Here is a 19,190-nt window from a genome sequence, read left to right on the forward strand (position 1 = left end):
CGATGCTGATATCATGGCAGAAAAGCTCCATGCTCACTTCAGGGCCCATTCCCCTCTGTCTACTTACAACGGTATTACCGACTTTCCCGAGCACATTTGTAAGTTTGAGAATACAACTCTGTTACACACGTATACCAATGATATTAAATGTCATGTATTCCTTATTACAATAACCGATTCTACCTAATGATCGTTCAGCCAACTCCCAACTAGATAAGTACATTATTTTGAACAATTTAGCTCCCCTTTCTTATACTAGCATCAGGAAGTGTCGAAAGTTGAATATCAGTCTTTTTGGAGTAAAATAGGAGGAAAAGAAGAGCTTGGGGGCATATGTCCAACGTTTCAACAATGTTATCTTGGAAGTCCCAATTACTCACCTAGAGGTATTGATCAGCACTATCACACAAGAACTTCACGTTGGACCTCTCTTCAATCAGTGGGCTACAAACCTATACATGACTTTCGTGACTCGTTGATCCAAGTAGAAAGATACATGAATTTAAAAGATTCCCAATTAGTAAAAGCGGGTGAACCACACGACAAGAAAGGGCTAATGAGGGTACATCCTCTTGTACGAACAAATGGGAGACCGGAAGAAGGTTCAATCCCTTGATCTAAAAATGAGCACTACACCCCACTTATCACCAACCTAGCACAAATGCTCATGGCCATAGTCTGGCAACCTACTCTACAGCGGCCCAAAGGCTCCAAGGAAGGACCTAACTTTCTAAGTCTAGATACTTCTACAGGTACCATAGAGAATATGGTAGGGGTACTCACTTTGCGATTTCAGTTTCTTAAATCTATTTTGAATCGAATTGCCATTGGCAATTTTACAAAATAATTTTTTAAAATTGTCATTTTTAAAACCAAAATCAAAAGATGCAGTTTCGAGCAGTTGCGGATAGTTTTGCGATTTTAATACTTATAACAAAAAAAGATGTTGAGACTAACAAAAATCAAGATATAACAACTTTTTGTATGTAGCAAGCAAGACAAAAATCAAACAAAGGACAATTGTCAGTTTTAGAGAGAACAGAAATAAAAGGCAGAAAGACAGAACAAAGAAAGCAGTAAGAGATAAAAGAGAGAAGAGGAAAAGGGGGAGCAAAAAAAGAACAGGGGAGAAAAAATGAATGAAAAATTGAGATAATCATGGGCTTAAAACTTGAATGGGCTTAAAGAATTAAACACACACACACACATATATATATATATATTTGTATAAAGTCCAAGTATAAATTTTACAAAAATGGACTTTGTAATGTGGACTTTGATAACATACAAATTTTGGAATTATATAATTTGTTATGAAATTCTTCTAAAAAATTAATTACTTTATCGAATCATTATATATTATTAAAAACTTATTATATATTTAGTGGTGCAGTGCGGTTTTTGATTATTTTTTTAAGTTCTAAATTAAAACTAAACCAATAGTCCGGTGGAATTTTACTCTAAATTTAGAATTGCGGTTTGAAAAATAAATTATGAAAAACGATTCGATTCGATTTGGTTCGGACAGTTTTAAAATTCTTTATCACCCCTAGAATATGGACACAATACCAACATGTGTTGTCAGCTATGACATGAGATGGAAAGGATCATGCATGTTGCCAACTTGAAAGATTATGCCGACAAAGATCAATGATGTGAGCAGAGAGAAGAGCGCTGGGCCATTTAGGCTCCTATAGAAGCGTGGAGCAAGCTGTTGATCCTCCCAGGATGAACCATAGAAATGAGAAGAGTCTAGCTCAAGAGTAGAGCCCAGAAAACATCCCTGCCAAAAGGGTGGTTCACATGATAGCAAGATGACCCACTGATAGGAACTCTAAGAGAGTTAGAGATGCACATGCTACCGCTGCCCAAGCAATCATGGAAATCGACCAAAAAGTTCCAATAGGGAATCCTAGGATCGATTTTGGACTTGTTGATAGACAAGGTCACTTACCTCATAAATCATAATGATACTCTTGTCATTTCTACTACTTTAACGAACTATATTGTTCAGCATATTTTTCTAGATTCTAGCAGTTCTGCAGATATCATATTCTATGAGGCTTACCGACAAATGGAGTTGCGTGATACCCCATTGAAATCGATGGACCCATCATTATATGATTTTGCAGAAGATGTTGTACACCCATGGGATAGATCTCGCTCATAGGGCCGGAGCCCAATAGAAAGACTAAGATAACTCGATTTCTCATAGTAGACATGCCTTTGCCTTATAATGTTATTCTAGGGCAATCCACTTTGAATGCCTTCCAGACTATAATTTCAAACTACCACATGAAACTGAATTTTCCACTGGAACAGTAGTAGGAGAAGCTATCAACGATCAGTACACAACACAAAAGTGTTATGTTGAATCTGTAAATGAGGCAACATAAAGCACATGGAGATAGACCCCCCTCAACCTAGCAGGGAAGTAAAAGACCTACATAGTATGAAAAGTAGGAAAACGAGGATCCTGCCCGAATGCAGCCTGTAGAGGAGCTGTTGAGCATCGAACTAGTGCTAGAAGAGCTGGACAAAACCATCAAAATCAGCTCATAGCTAAACACTCCTAAATTAGCAGTGCAATTAATCACTTTCTTCTAGGAAAATTTGGATATTTTTGGTTGGTTAGCCCATGACTTGGTAGAGATTGCCTAGTGTCATTGTGCATAGCTTCAACTTAGATCCATCTTTCCTTCCTCTAAAGCAGAAGAAGAAGCATTTCTTCTTTGAAAGGGACAAGGTTTCCAAGTGGAGGTACGTAAGCTTCTTGCTGGGGGACACATTAAGAAAATTCAGTTTCTGGGATGGCTATCAAATGTAGTACTTGTATCCAAGCCAGGTAACAAGTAATGCATGTGTGTAGACTTTAGAGAAGTTAACAAAGTATGCCATAAAGATTTCTACCATCTCCCTCCCCCCTTTATAGACCAGCTGGTGGATTCTACCTCTGGTCATGAACTGTTAAGTATAATGGATACATCATAAGGCTATCACCAAATCATGCTGAACTCGATGACCAGAAACGAGTAAGCCTCATCACGTCATGGGTCATATATTGTCATATTGTTATGCCCTTTCAGCTAAAGGATACATGTGCTACCTATCAACGATTGGTAAATCGCAAGTTCGTAGATTAGCTTGGGTGCAACATGGAGATTTACATTGACGATATGCTGGTCAAAAGCCAACAAGCTGACCACCACATCATTGATCTTGTTGAGACTTTTGAAAATTAAGGAATTATCATATAAAACTCAACCCAATTCTAAAAATGTGTTCCAAACAGAGTTCCAAACATTAACCGTTACTATTTTGGAATGGTCTTTAAAATGGATTTTTTAATGTTAGTTTGAAACACATATTGAAACGGTTTGGCCATTCTGAAATTATAACCCAAAAAAATATGGATCATGACGTCATCTATCAATATCCATTCCTCATGTGTTCCATAACCTGTTCCAATATGGAATGAGTTTTGGAACAGTTGCCTTGCCCGTGCAAAATTCCATGTTTTTTTGTAGTGTATTATACATATATGTATGTGTATATTATAATATTAAAAGAGCCACTTGCCACCAAAAGAAATAGTGGAAGCCTACGTGTTGCCACTTTAAAATTTTTAGTTAATTTTCTTTTTCATTTAATTTGTTAATAATTTTTATCAATTTCTAATTTGATCCTTCTAACTTTTCAAAATTATATAATTTACACCAATTATTTATAAAGTTTTAATTTAGTCCTTATAACTTTTAATATATTCATAATTTAATTATCAACTAAATTTCTTCAATAATTAATGATTTGTCCTACGATTATGTATTATAATCTTTGAAGCGTCACAGAGAGCAAGTGCTCTCAAACTAGTAGTAAAGCTAGCTTTCAAATGGAAGGGTACTCACGAGATTATCTGGTTTGCCAAATTTGGAGTATATGAGTTGGAACACATGGATGGTAGAAGATTTACTGACCATGGGATAGTTACAACATCAAGAAATTCTACTCCGAAACCCTTGCTCTTGCTCATAATTATATTATTTTACTTAATAGGCATTCTCTTGCTAGAATAAGAGTGGTTTCCTTTCCCCAGCCACATTCTATATTCAAATAGGTTGATAACGATGTTGGCTTCGAGGCCTAATGAGCCGCCCTCAGCTGTTACACGCATTCCTACTGGCTTTGAGTGTTAATAAGCTGCCCTCAGCTCGCACACACATTCATGCTGGTTTCAAGCCCTAATAAGCTGCGCTGAACTGGCGTACGCATTCATGCTGGCTTTAAGCCCCGATAAGCCGCCCCTAATTGGCGCACTCTTGCTCATTATTCTACCTACTATGGGTCCTAATAAGCCATCTCTATTTGATGCATCCATGCTCACTTTTCTCAGGGTACACTTAATTACTATACATATTATTTCTCTATTTTTCTCAATACTTTAACATTTGCTTACCTTTTCTTGCAGTAGGTCATACTCTACCCTGCTGAATGAAGATGTCTCTACCCTATTCTCTAGACGACTTATCGTACGGAGATTAGGAAGATGATGACCAACTTGCTCAACCAGCAATAAGGAACTACAAAGCTACTACCAGACATCAAAGCCTTTAGCAGGCTAATAAAACTACTCATCTCACTCCAGCAAGTATACCGTACTTAGCCAAAAATCAACAAATATTTTACGTCTTATTTTGTAGAATGCATGTCTATTTGTTTGTAACTAAATTTTTCTACTGACACTTTTTCATAAAAATCATTTTCTCTAGTGGCAAGCATATATCACATAAATGATCCTACTTGATATTTAAGCACTTAGGGCAAGTATCACTTAATCTTGCTATGATAACAAGACCCAAAGTGTCATTTTCCTTCTATCATTAACCACCTGGAGGGAAAAAAATAGTTTGGATATAACCATCTCACAACTGTAACACTGGGATATCCCTAGCATTCAATTATATCATCGTGACGGAAGAAAGGATCACATTAAAAAAAAAACATAACAACCATTAAGTAGTAGCAAAATAGAAGCATACTCATAAACCATTAAAAGAAAGAATGAGGGGGAAATAGAATCCATGGCATCTTCGTGCTAACACAAGTAAAAAATATTCAAGCCCCCACCTAGGCACTTCCAAACCTCGCATAGGAGGTGGTATCCTGAATATTCAGCTGAAAAATAAAAATATATTTGCAGAAAGAGGGGGACATCCATTTACTATCAGGAAGAGGAATATTTTCTTCACCAGTTGCAGCGAGGGACGCAGTTTTGAGAGGCAAAACATCCTCCATCACCTGGTTAATTACACCCATTGGTGTAAGACCCTGCTGAGAAGGTAAGGGGATTTTTGGCACCTCAGGGGGTTCATCATTATTTGGCTCTAGGGCGTTTGCCAACCCGATATGTTCATCTAAGAATGAAACAACTGCACCACCTAGAGGATAATTCGTGGTCGAGAACTGTTGTGCACAAGTCTAAAACCCAGTGGTAATGATATGATACTTTAGAGCAAGGTCAGCTAGTAGGTTTTGCAACTCCAGGGACTTTGTGTACTTAGCTAGACGACTCACTCAAAAGCCCTCTAGTTGACTAAGTAAGCCTCCAACCAGCAGGATGGGCTAAGAACAAACAAGCAGGTTAGATATATATCATTTTACACACACAATTAAATATCGCAAAACTTTTTTGTTTACCTTGCTAATATGAGAAGCTGACAAGTTTAAGGCTTGAGGACGAGACAAAGATTCCATATAAGCCATGTCTAGAGGTGAAGGAACTCCTTTAAGAATTCGGTAGCTCAGCTGCCCTTAGATTTTTCCCGTCGCATGGATCGACCTTCACTCATACCTTATTTTTCCTTTTTGGCCTTATCTTCAGTAGGTCGTGGTGTCCCAGCTTATGTAACAAACTTAGGAGTTGGAGGAGCCAAAGAACCTGCTGATCTCTTAACTCACTTGGTGCAAGTGGGGATGGGATCAGCCTGACACTTTCCCTTAGAGCCCTCCGATGGAAGTTGAGCTAACTGGAGCGGAAGGTGGACTTTTCATTAGAGTGTGCTTGCCAAAGGAGCCCACCTCAGATGACTTTTCTTCACTCTAAACCTTGTCCTGTTGTAGTTGGTTAAACATGTTGAATACAAAAGCACAGTATACTAGCAGCGTAAATACACTAACTAAAGTTGTAAGAATAATTACAAACAAACAAGTACTCAAAAACCATACTGGCAACATTCTCTAGGCGACCTCTTTAATACTCAGCCCATAACAGAAAAAAGGGCTAGTGGACTAGCTCTCGAGGATCATATTAAAAGACATTCAATCATTCAAAACAAAATCTCAAAAGGAGTTCCGGATCGAGATAATGCCTTCAATTTTTTTTTTTTTTAAAATGGTTAGAAAACCCCACTTCAAACAAAAGAAAAAGAAAGAGAGAGAAAACAGGAGAATTTATCTTGATGCGAATAAAGTGTGAAGCTATTGGAAAGGAAAATGGCATATATATGCTACATTGTTGACAATCCTATCCATTGAGGACTCAGCTCCTAGCTGGCTACAGTTCGCGAATTAAGGAGTGCGTGGATTTTCGAGATGGCAGAGACTCTTCTTATTCCTTATCCCTTATAATAATTGCTGCTCATACCTCTTTTTTTCTAAAATATGTTTGAATTTAAAAAACGATCTTTCAGGAATTTTCCCTCTCAAATAGATATGAAATTTAGCTTGTTTCTTTTGGCTAACACCACAAGATCTGCTTACTGACAACCCAAGTAGGGAAGAATTTTTATTGCGAACTACTTTCTTACTCCAACTGTCTAGCTCTGCAAGCTTGCACCCTTGGAGTTGGGGGGGGGGGAGGGGATGATGATGTCCCTAAAATCCTACATGGACTAAAAGCCCAAAACAAACACCATCTACCAGCCCAGTTGGTGAACAACCAGTTAGTCCATCAACTGGGAGGTAAGGCCCATAGGCTTAATTTTCGTTTTCACTAAACTAGCAGACCCAAGAAACAAACTCATTCCAACCGGATACATCATCATACAGTTGGACAGACACGTCATATAGCTAGCTAATACATCAAGACACGTAAAAAAATTTCACTTAGATTGGACTGGAACTGAGTTGATAAACCACTAGTAATAGCTTTCAAAAATCTCGACAAACCTAAAATGACTTGGTAAAATAATCATATTTCTTTCAATGTTTATTCGAATCAATTTTTTTTATAACCAACTCAAAGGCTTTCCAATGATATATGACACTTAACAACAAATTCCCGAATCTAGCTCTACAAAGGCTATAAATTGACATATTGCGCGGTCATTTGGGGTCAAGTTTTGGTAACATTTATCCAACATTCTATCTTTTGCAATTACATATTCTTACACTCATTTTTGCCACTTGCCAGCTAGTTTTGGCTCATTTTTACCCGAACTCTAGCGCTCACGAATTATCATCCATCATTTTTCCTGAATTACTATTATTCTCGCCCGTTTCAAGTTTTCATTCACTTTTTAAACATTAGGGACTTAAACATTGAAGTGCTAATATTTTCTTACAGGTTAAAAAAATGAAAGGTTTAGATCCAATAAATTATTTAACTTATATTATATATAAATAATTTAAAATTTAAAAAATATATTATTATTATTATTATATATAAAAAAAACGAACTACCCCACCCCACCACCATCTCCGTTGCGGCGGCGCGAATTCTTAAAACTGTGGTATCTCCGCAAATGCTTTACCAAAATGAGTGAGGCTGGTCACGTTATAATCGTCTTGAAGAGATGAGTCTGATGGTGGTGGTCTGAGACTGAGATTCGACTAAATGGTGATAAATCAACGGCAAACATATACAACAGTTGTGGCTTGAGCCTAATCCTCTGACTGACGAAAACTCAAATTGAAGGTAGGAAAATGTTCGTCTTGAAGAGAGGATTCAAATGACACCAATGACTGTTGGAAACTCGTCCGGATGGCGCCAGAAGCTTGAAACAAGTTTTCAACAAAAAAAAAGGCAAAAATCGTTCAGTTTTTTCTTTTTTTTTTTAATTTTATTAATTAATTTTAATTATATTAATTAAAATATATTTTAGTTAATTAAGAAGATTTTAAAAAATTAAATATTTTAGCTAATTAAGAATAATTATAATAATAATTATTGCAATTAAATATATATTTTAATTGATTAAAAATAATTTTAGATTTAACAATTAATAATTATAAAATTATTTGAATTTAAATATAATTTAATAAATTAAATATAATCTAATATTTTAATTTACATTATAAAAAAAAATAAAATAAAAATAAAAAATGGCATTTTAGTAAAAAAAACACCTAAGAAAAAGGTTAAAAACAGTTAAAAAATACCTCCACACGCTCTTAATGCACCTTCTGTTAATTACTTACGGAAGGGACATTTGCTACTGAGTTTTACAAAATACAGGGGGGGGGGGGGGGGCCCTTTTCTTAAATAATCCTCTGACTGACGAAAACTCAAATTGAAGGTAGGAAAATGTTCGTCTTGAAGAGAGGATTCAAATGACACCAATGACTGTTGGAAACTCGTCCGGATGGCGCCAGAAGCTTGAAACAAGTTTTCAACAAAAAAAAAGGCAAAAATCGTTCAGTTTTTTCTTTTTTTTTTTAATTTTATTAATTAATTTTAATTATATTAATTAAAATATATTTTAGTTAATTAAGAAGATTTTAAAAAATTAAATATTTTAGCTAATTAAGAATAATTATAATAATAATTATTGCAATTAAATATATATTTTAATTGATTAAAAATAATTTTAGATTTAACAATTAATAATTATAAAATTATTTGAATTTAAATATAATTTAATTTAATATTTTAATTTAAATTATAAAAAAATACAAAAATAACATAAAAATAAAAATGGCATTTTAGTTAAAAACACCTAAGAGAAAAGGTCAAAAACAGTTAAAAAATACCACCACACGCACAAAGAGCGCGTGTAATGCACCTTCCGTTAGTTACTAACGGAAGAGGTGTTTGATGCTGAGTTTTATAAAAATACAAGGGGAGTTTTAGCCTATTTTTAAAATAAAAAAAAATTTTAGCCGACTTTTTAAAATATAGAGAGATTTTGTTATTCCAAACACCCCTTAATTCTTTACTGTTATATTAGAGGTGATCACAATACACACACATGCTCTCCCTAAAAGAACAGCTGACCAAAAGACAGCATAGTTGGACTTGGACCTTAGGGTGTGTTTGGACAAAAGAGTGAAGATCACTCATCAATAAAAGACAAAAAAAACAAAAAAAAAAAACTCAATAACAGGTCAAAAATTAAATATTTATATATATATATATTTAATAATTAATATTTAATGAAATAAAAAAATAGAGACAAGTATTCTTACTCCTCCACGTTGACCCTACCCCTCCCCCTTTGCCGAAAGCCCTAAAGTCCAAACACAAGAGGAAAAAGCATCAGACGGTCCTCATCCGTCATTCCCTGAAATCCCCATGTCCAAAACCGTCATTACAGAAAAATGAATGAAAATCCACCACCTGGCTCTTTTTTTCCTTTACGTGGGCCCCATCCCTCCAAATTTTTGAAAAACAAACACTGAAAGCGTCGCTAGGTCAGCACCCCCCCACCCCCACCTCACCCACCCCCCACACATCGAAAATATTTTCAAATGCCTCTCCCTCTCTTTCTCTCTCTTCACTTGCCCCAATCCCCTACTTCTCCACCACCCTGCACCCGTTTTCCTTGTGGACAAATCTACCCTTTATATTATTTGTGTGATATGTCCATCATCACCGTACATCAATCTTGTAAGAAATTTGTGATTCACTTTTTTTGAGAAATATAAATTAAAATTATCGTATTCTATTACTTGCTTACAGTGTGCAATAATGGAATATTTGAATACTGTACGATGATAATGTAAATTAAAACACTGATATTATCTGTACAGTGTAAATTAAAACATGATATTGTCTGTGCAGTGTAATTCGTATGGATTACAGTTTATATTTTGAATAAAAATTAAAAAAATTTAATTTTTAATATGAACAATGTGTAATAATATAATAAAAATATGTATTGTCTTGTGAGAAATGTAAAAAGAAATGTCCCATCTTTCATCCGATCGAAATACTATTTTGATTTAATTTAATAATATAATGTGAAAATAATGATATGTTTATATTTAATTCGTTGAATTATAAGTGTACTTATTTTTATTATTTATTAGGGGAGACGTTTAAAATAATTATTTTGACTGGCAAAACTCGCGAACTATAGTATACTTAAATGTATATCATTTATGCAAAAAATGATAATATTTTTAATTAACTTAATTTACTATAAGTTTTTATTTATTCATTTGAAATTAATTAATTAAATAAATATAATAAAAAATTAGATTATGTATAGCATGAAAATATAGAAAGATAGTTGAGAAAATATGGTACACACAAAAGCAGATGATTAAAACCCAGCAACACTCTCTCTCCTAACTGTAGTCTCAGCACTCTGACTCTCCCTCTCGAAAAACGAAAGAAAACACCTACTACTACTACTACTACTACTACTACTACTATCACTGCTCTCTTCTCTCTCTGCTGCCCCATTTGCACTTACATTTCATCGAACACTCTCAAGGCACGCACAGAACGGCTGCGGAGAGCCAGAGAGAGGGCGCGAGTGGGTTGTTGCGTGTTCTTGTCCGTTACAATCTTGACGGTTGCCCTTTGTATTTAGTTCAATAATTCTTTTCTGGAATTTTTTTCTTAGAAGGCTTTTGATCTTTTATTTGGAATTTCTTTTTGAGTTTGGGGTTTGGGGTTGGGATGAATCGTCGGATGTGATGGGGGCGGGGTTTTCGCAGGTGTTCCCCTGTTTCAATCCGGCCGCCGGTCCGAACCGGTCAGACCCGGATGTCATTTTCACTGCGAATGCTCCGCTCGACGAAACCCTTGGTCACTCCTTCTGCTATGTCCGATCCTCCGCTCGGTTCATCTCCCCTACTCAGTCGGATCGGTTTGTATCACCCTCTCAGTCCCTCCGCTTCGACGATCCGGCCCATCCAAGGCCCTCCAGGCCGCCCGGATATCCTGAGACCGGTTTCCGAGCCATATCTGGAGCCTCCGTTAGTGCCAACACTTCGACTCCCATAACCGTCCTCCAACTTGATGATTTTTGCGATGATGCCGCTGATGCCACCAATAGTTATCATCATAACAATGCTACTAATAGCAACAGCAACAAGGGTTTTGTAGGTGGACCGTCCAGGGGTGGTGGTAATAGTGTTCTGCTGGATGGGTTTGAGAGTACATCATCGTTTAGTGCCTTGCCCCTGCAGCGGGTGCCACGTGGTGGCGAGCCTCCGTCAGGCCCGCTAGAGAGGGCATTCTTCATGTCTGGCCCAATTGAGCGTGGGGCACTTTCCGGACCATTGGATGGCACTGCCTCCGGTGACAACAATGGGGGAGTGCCATTTTCGGCCCCTCTTGGTGGTGTTTATGTAAAAAAGAGGAAGAAGAAGAGCATTTCAGGAATACGTAAGGCGTTGTACCGGAACTTCTCAGTGGTGCCCGTGAGGAACTTCATTAGTGGAGGAGGAGGACGGAAGGATGCGCCGCCAGGAGTTGATAGCTGCAGAGAGGCAGTGGGGATGGGCTGTGAGAGCAATGAGCAGTGGGCATTAGGTAAGGCAGGTGAGGACCGGGTGCACGTGGTCGTATCGGAGGAGCTGGGTTGGCTATTTGTTGGAATTTATGATGGATTTAACGGTCCCGATGCCCCTGAATTTCTAATGAGCCATTTATACAAAGCCATGTACAATGAATTGGAGGGTTTGTTTTGGGACACGGAGGATTTAGTTGAAGCCTCAGAAAATGCAAATGTCGTTGAGAATTCTTGTCAATCAGATGTTAATACAGATCGCCAAGGGTTTAGTGAAACGAAAGAAGGCGAAAATGGATCACGATTAGTTAAGAAAGTAATGTTTGGAGGGGAACAAATAGAGGTTAGGAGGCGGAGATTATGGGAATATTTAGTGGAGGATGATCCTGAAGAGGGGCTTGATCTATCGGGTTCCGAACGATTTGCATTTTCAGTTGATGACGCATTAAGCGTGAACGATGCTGGGTCAGCAGGGACTAGGAGGTCTTTATTATTGTCAAAACTAAAGCATGGGTTGTTGAATAGGAATAAGGATAAGGAGAGTATCAGATTGTTTCCTTGGAGATTTTGGTTGGAGGGAAAGCAGAAAGCTGAAGAAGAAATGAGGGAGAGTAATGTAGCAGATGATGGGGAGACTGAGAGGGAGAGAATTAGTAGAATTGGTAAGAAGCGGAAGGTAGGGTTAGTTAATCATGAGTTGGTTTTAGGTGCAATGTCTAGAGCACTTGAAGTGACAGAACAAGCATACTTGGATATGACTGACAGGGTACTTGATCGTTATCCAGAACTTGCATTGATGGGTTCTTGTTTGTTGGTGGTGTTGATGAGGGATGAAGATGTGTATGTGATGAATGTTGGGGATAGTCGAGCCATTGTGGCACAGTATGAGCCTGAAGAGGTCAGCTGTGGTACGGAATCTCAAGGTGCTGCGGATGATGGATTTAGTGGTGAAGGCATCATTGAAGAGTCCACTGATGTCAGCAGTAAGGAGAGTAAAGCAGTAAATGAAGCGCATGCTCACCAATCTATGAGTTTGACTGCACTGCAATTATCGACTGACCATAGCACAAGCATAGAAGAGGTAAGCGTCCCAGTTCTATCTTCTATCTTCTTCTATGTAGAAATTTTAGATGATTGAGGAGCTTTCCTAATTTGAAGTTTATGGTCATGGTAAACAATATTTAATCTTTTCCTTGTTAACTAGTCTGAGTACGGTTCAAATCTGCAGCTTTAATTGAACATGACTGAGATATCTGGACCAAACTGAGACAAATGTAGAGAATTTCTGTATGATGAATCTTATGCATATTTTTTTTTTCTAATGTTGTGATGCCTTTTAATGGGTGAAAAGCATCCTTTCTTTTAATCTCTGAGCCAATTGTTTAACTATCTGTCAAATACAGAAAGGACGCTTTCTTGGCTATTCTTCTGATATCTTTCCTTTTCTGATGTAGAAACTCTGTGGTGTTTAATAATTTGAGTTAGTTTTTTATCGATCACAATATAATATCCAAATTAGTAATGAAAGTTAATAGTGATGAAGTTTTAACATGAGAAGTATCTCGTCCACCTTGCCTCTCTCTATCTCTTAGTTAAAATTTGATTAGTTCATTCACTGTGTTTTTAAATTGGCATGCAGCTGGAATTGACTCACCATATTTCTTTAGCAATTTGACATACTGCCAAATTTAGCTTGTCTTTACTGGTAAATCCTGAGAATCGATCATTTCCACGAGTGGCTGTCATAAAGACAAGAATTGACATACTTGTACGACATATCTGTCAATGTGGAATGTGGTCTAAGACTGAGACTTAGAGCTATCATTGGCTTGACTATTGCAACTGAATATTTATGTCACTCTTCATAGAATTCTTCGGCTTCACCCCTCAATATTTCTAATTGTGAAACTTACCTCCATTTTTCTTGTACATGGGGTTTTCCAGGTTTATTTTTGCCTCCTCGTATTTCCACCATAAGTGTTAAGTTATAGAAGACTTGGAAATAGTCTTGGGCATAGGTCTGAGACTTCATATTACCATAAGCTTTGAGTTATAGAAGACTTGGAAATAGTCTTGGGCATAGGTCTTGAGACAATATTCATAGAAGACTTGGAAATAGTCTTGAGCAATGTATGGACGTCTCAGGCGATTCTTGATAATGTTGTCTCATATCTAATGCTCGTGATGTATTCAGAGTCTCAGACCTCATTATACATTTTCGGTGTTACATTTGTTGGAGATTATGTGCTATATGACACAAGTAGAGGCTAACCTTTTCAATTTATGGCACTCAGCATTGTTTGGTGACATATTCTAGTTACGGACAATATCTTGTATAATAGATTTGGAGACTCTCAGTTTGCTGATGATCATAATTCCTGATGCAGAAATGGGTCTAAATGTAGAAGGGTATAGTAGGATGTGTCTATACTACCTTAACTTGTATGGAACTATTTAGGATCTTTTGTAAGCATAATTATCTAGTGTATTTTAGAATATATCTTGGTTTAATTTATTACCTCTACAGCGTAAATTTGAAGGAGACAAGCAAAAACTTTATCGTGGTTTTTGCTGTTCCAGGTCTAATGGAGTTACGTAAGTGCTTTGTCTCGTGGACCTAAATGGTGTAAATCAAAGTTTGAATTCCACCTTAGATTTTTCTTGTACATGTCTAAGATTAGAACTTTTACATAGTTTGAAGCTTTTATTGTTGTTGTGAGCAGATGATTTGCCCAAATGCATGAATAGTGTCCAATAGTTACTGATTTGCCATATACAGTGACATCTTGAACTTGGATGCTTGTATAAATCTCCAAGATTTAAGTTGTTTCCATTTAATTATTGGCTCTCCACATATTGATGTTCTACTATATACTTTCTAATTCTAAGAATGTCTCTTGGTCATTCACATGGTTATTTAATTGTCCCATATCAAACTTGCACTAGTCATTGGAGTGGGAAAGATTGAATTTTTACCTTCTGCTGGTTGTATTCTATATACCACTATTGAAGGATCTTAGAATTAAGTGGTACAATTTAGAAGCTTGGGGCCTTTGTTTTTTTGTGTATTCATTTTCAGTTTTCAGTGTTTCAACAGTAATTAAAGTGAAAACATATTTGTTTATACGTATTCTTATTGGAAATATATTGATTTGACACCACAGTTCAATATAAAACACAATCTCATTAACTAATCCAAACATATTCTCATTTCATACGAAAACCTAGACAAAATTGAAAAATCATATTTTCCACTTGAAACTGATGAAAACACAAACGAACAGGCATAAGTGAAGTAGTACATAGACTAGGAATGTTTTGAACAAAGTTTGATAACTAACAATTATAGAATATGATGCATGATAGAATCATTAATTAAGATGCCCTTTTGACGAAGTTAAAAGTATGCGAACTAAGAGTTTAGAGTACTAGAATTCATGTAAACCTTGCATTTTCAATCAGGGATATAACAGAAATAGGCAAACTAGGAAGGGGATGTTCTGCACGTGAACAGTCTTAGTAGTGTTAATTGAGCACAAGAGATAGAGCTGGAAAGCTACAATGTGGATGATATATAATAACATTCTATGATCCCCATAGTTTGGTAAATAGACCTCTTATGAGACATACTATTCCTTCCTTGACTCGCAAAATCCAAAATCATATGACAGTCGTTTAGTGTTTTTCTCTAATAAAAGGAACAAGTATGGAGGACAACTCAATGAAGCTGGTTGATATGTAACCTTTGCATATGAAATGAATCACTTGAACATGAAATAAATTTCAGAAAGATCACCATGGGGTGACGTTAAGAAAGAATCTTTGATTATTTTGCTTAGCTGGGATTCAACTGTAAAGGAGAATATGTTTCTTGGGGTTAGTCATAAGGTGGAAATGGTTCATGAATCATGACTATAAAAATTCTCTAGTCAATTAATAGGCCAACTTTTGAAGACTTTGGTACAACAAAAGTTAGAGCTCGGAGTGCTGCTGTATTAAGAATGTTGAAGAATTAAGAATCATGGTGCAAGGAAAATTGTGGAAAGGAATTCTTAATGATACACCTTATTGTGAGTAGCAGTCTAGAAGTTAGGTCTCTATAAATATATGAAGAAACTGCAATCCATGTATTTTCTCTATTTTATATTAAGTACCAACTATCAAGTGGACAATTTTATGTTGGCATTTGAAACTGCTTTGGGCAAGTTATTCGACTGAGCAATTTATGCATCGAGCTGATATATGAAGGATTAGTAAGTTGTAGGGTTGTTTGGTGATTAAAATGTCTATTGCATGTAATAAAGGATTACCTCTAAGGCGGCATTATCTCCATGTGCTAGATGTGCCTATTACAGAGTTCATGTGTGATCAATTCTAAGTATAGTTGATTAAGTCCTGAGTTTGTACATCAATTAAGTTTAGCAAGGGGCTTAAGGAAGTGGGGTCAGTTGCAATTTGGCCATAGATTTGGGAATATAATGCAGCTGTGTGTAGACTTTACAGCTTACTCTTTTTTAAGAGGCTACTGTAACTAGTTCCTGTTATTGTCTAGTTAGTGTTTAAACTTGATTATTTAGTATTAAATAGGATTAATGCTTAAGCACACTCATATCAAAAGGATTAATCAGATTATGATTAGTCAAAGCTAGATTAAACATGTCAAGAAGTTAGATTATTCCACAGCCAAAGAAAGTAGTCCTAAGGGATCGCATGTAGGGAGCGCCTGGTATTTGGAATGCGTCGGTAGAGCACAAGGATGATGTGATTCCACTTTGGCTGATCTTTCTTGCTGCTCAGCATTCTGATTTCTGACTATCAGCTTGTAATGCGATCTTGTTCTTTTTATGCATGTCGCTCTTTGAGTGTACTATGTTAAGAAAAAAATCTTGAGGATGCTCTAAGATGTGTTAATTTTCTGGATCCTATATGTGACCTAATCATTTTTGTTCATAGATACGGAGTTGCATGGAAACTGGGGTTGTAGGTATTAAACAAAATACATTGGTAGGGTTATCTAAGGTATATGGTCAGAAATTCGGTGCTAAAGTGGAAAATAAGGTCGGAACTGGAAGATTCACCACAAGTGCGAGCTCCATTGGTCAACTGTTGTCAGCAAGAATCTTGTCTTGTGTGTTACAAATTCAATTTCTGTATTTGCTTGTACTTTGCGTTTGGTTGGAGATAACATGCTTTGCTTGTGCACAAGCAGGTGTGTACAGTGTGAATTATCATGTGGCCTTTGCAGGCAAGCTTGATCCATTCTCTGAATGAGCATCATGTAGCATGGAGCTTTAGGATGGAAAATTTATATATGATCATGTATCATCAGATAACGATAGGGGTTTAGGTTTAGGACACTATAAGCGTAGCTATATATAACATGTTAATATTGTATAGAATGGCAAATGTCTTTTTCAGTTCAATAACTTTAGTACCTTGTGAGTTTTGATTTATTTGGCTCAAGGGATGGTGTATTTTTGTTTACTTAATTCATTTCGATAAGGGGAGTATAATTGGAACAAAAAAGGAAGTAGTTTATCTTGAGTGCTGGTGGAACAGAATTTGAGTATGACAAAAATGGAGTCAAATAGTTTCTCAAGTTTATAATTAACTTCTGGTCTCTCTTTTGGTTACACTAGTGCTTGCATAAGTGACTAAAACTCCTTATGCTACACGATAACTTCTGGCTATTAAATGATCATGACTGTGCTTTAGAGGTTTTAAGCTTCAACAACTTTCTCTATATGGCATCTTGTTTGAATGTCTTTGCAGCATTCATGTTTTTACCTTATTTGTTTTCTGGTATTTATCATTTTCAGGAAGTTATTCGCATCAAGAATGAGCACCCAGATGACAACAATTGTATAGTAAATGATAGAGTTAAAGGTCGTCTTAAAGTTACTCGTGCATTTGGGGCTGGGTTCCTCAAAAAGGTTTGTCTGTTGAATCATTACTAGGCATTTGCCTCTCGTTTATGTTGGTGAATGCCATGGGTCTTTACTCCTTTTTGTGTGTTTGTGTTGAATTTCTATTGAGTAAAGTAGATTCTTAATCCAACTTGGTCCTTGCAAAGTGGTTTATTCGCCTTCATTATATTTCATTCAATCACATCGTCTTAGATTTTGGTCAAACAATTTTTACAGTTTGGCACTATGTCAGTTCACGTCCCAGAGTCCCAGTCCAATTAAGTACATTAATATTTCCCAAGTCACGTTCTGTGTGATCATTATCATCGTTTTCCTTTTTCTCCCTTTTTTTGCTAGTAATGAGTTCAAGGATTAAGCAGATATTGATTTTACTGAAACTTCAGGAGTAAAGCATTATTCAAACATAACCCAAAGACATGCAGACTACTTACCGTGCAATATTTGGTCTTGTCCACTACATTACTTTCTTGTGGTTACTACCCCTTGATTGGTAGTTTCTGTTAAGTTGTTAATCTTACTCTGTCTTTGGTCCAGATGAACACATTTTGCCTACTAAGATGGATTTCATAGTGTTTTTAACATCTGCAATGTAGTCTGTGAGTTCTCCTTGTTTCTTCGAATTGCTTGTGACCAATCTCTCTAATGGTCTGTATTGCATTGATGCAGCATAAATGGAATGATGCCTTGTTAGAAATGTTTCGGAACGATTATATTGGTACCGCACCCTATATATCATGTTCGCCTTCACTTCGCCACCACAAACTGTGCCCCAGAGATCAATTTGTGGTGCTTTCATCTGATGGCCTGTATCAGTATTTTAGCAATCAAGAGGTGGTTTCCCATGTGCAGAATTTTATGGAGAGGTTCCCAGATGGAGATCCTGCTCAGCACCTGATAGAGGAGCTTCTATTCCGTGCTGCCAGAAAAGCTGGTAAAAATTTCTCCTTGGAAACTAACTATGAAAGATGATTGGTGTAAAACCTCCTTGAACTGGATTTGAGAATCAATAATCTGTCATATAATGCTGGGTGGTGTATATCACTCCCTTATTCCTATTTACCATGGATGTTTGGTCAAAGTACAAGTTACTTTCTATGCCAACATGTCTTATTGAGTTTATAATTTGCTCTCTGGTAACTGAAGTTGTTAGTACATGGGAGCTAATAACGTAGTAAGGTTTCTAAATCACTGATATCTTGGGAGCTACAGATATATTTTGGGGGTTTCCGTGTTCGCATGCTCATATAGAAGCTTGAAAAGACAGGTTAGGGGCATGATACTTATCACAACTTTCATATATAAAGTATTAGTGCAAGCATTTTTGTTGCTGCTCTTGGCAAATGATGTTAGAAGGAAAGATGTGATGCTTAATTATCAGATTCCTTTTTCACAGGATAATCCCATTAGTTCAAACTAATTATGCAGTTCACAAAAACTGTTATTAGAAGAGAAATATCGAATTCCGAGAACATCAACATTTGCTTCATATTCAGTAATGTCTCCATATGACTTCGAGTTCCAATGCCAGGTTGGTTGGATTTCTGTAAAAAGTATGTTAAGTTTAGCAACAACGGAGAGAAGAGAC

General features: G+C 36.5%; 1 protein-coding gene across 1 annotated transcript in view; it reads left to right on the forward strand.

Moving 5' to 3' along the window:
* LOC105155941 (protein phosphatase 2C 29) overlaps positions 10,545 to 19,190 on the forward strand; it is an 11,082-nt gene continuing 2,436 nt past the window's right edge. The window contains exons 1-3 of the mRNA XM_011071925.2: positions 10,545 to 12,759; positions 17,498 to 17,611; positions 18,272 to 18,536. Coding sequence (XP_011070227.1) covers positions 10,861 to 12,759; positions 17,498 to 17,611; positions 18,272 to 18,536 — 2,278 coding nt within the window. The 5' untranslated portion in view covers positions 10,545 to 10,860. The remainder of the gene's footprint in view (positions 12,760 to 17,497; positions 17,612 to 18,271; positions 18,537 to 19,190) is intronic.

Source organism: Sesamum indicum, linkage group LG2, assembly GCF_000512975.1.
Source record: "Sesamum indicum cultivar Zhongzhi No. 13 linkage group LG2, S_indicum_v1.0, whole genome shotgun sequence".
Classification (NCBI taxonomy): domain Eukaryota; kingdom Viridiplantae; phylum Streptophyta; class Magnoliopsida; order Lamiales; family Pedaliaceae; genus Sesamum; species Sesamum indicum.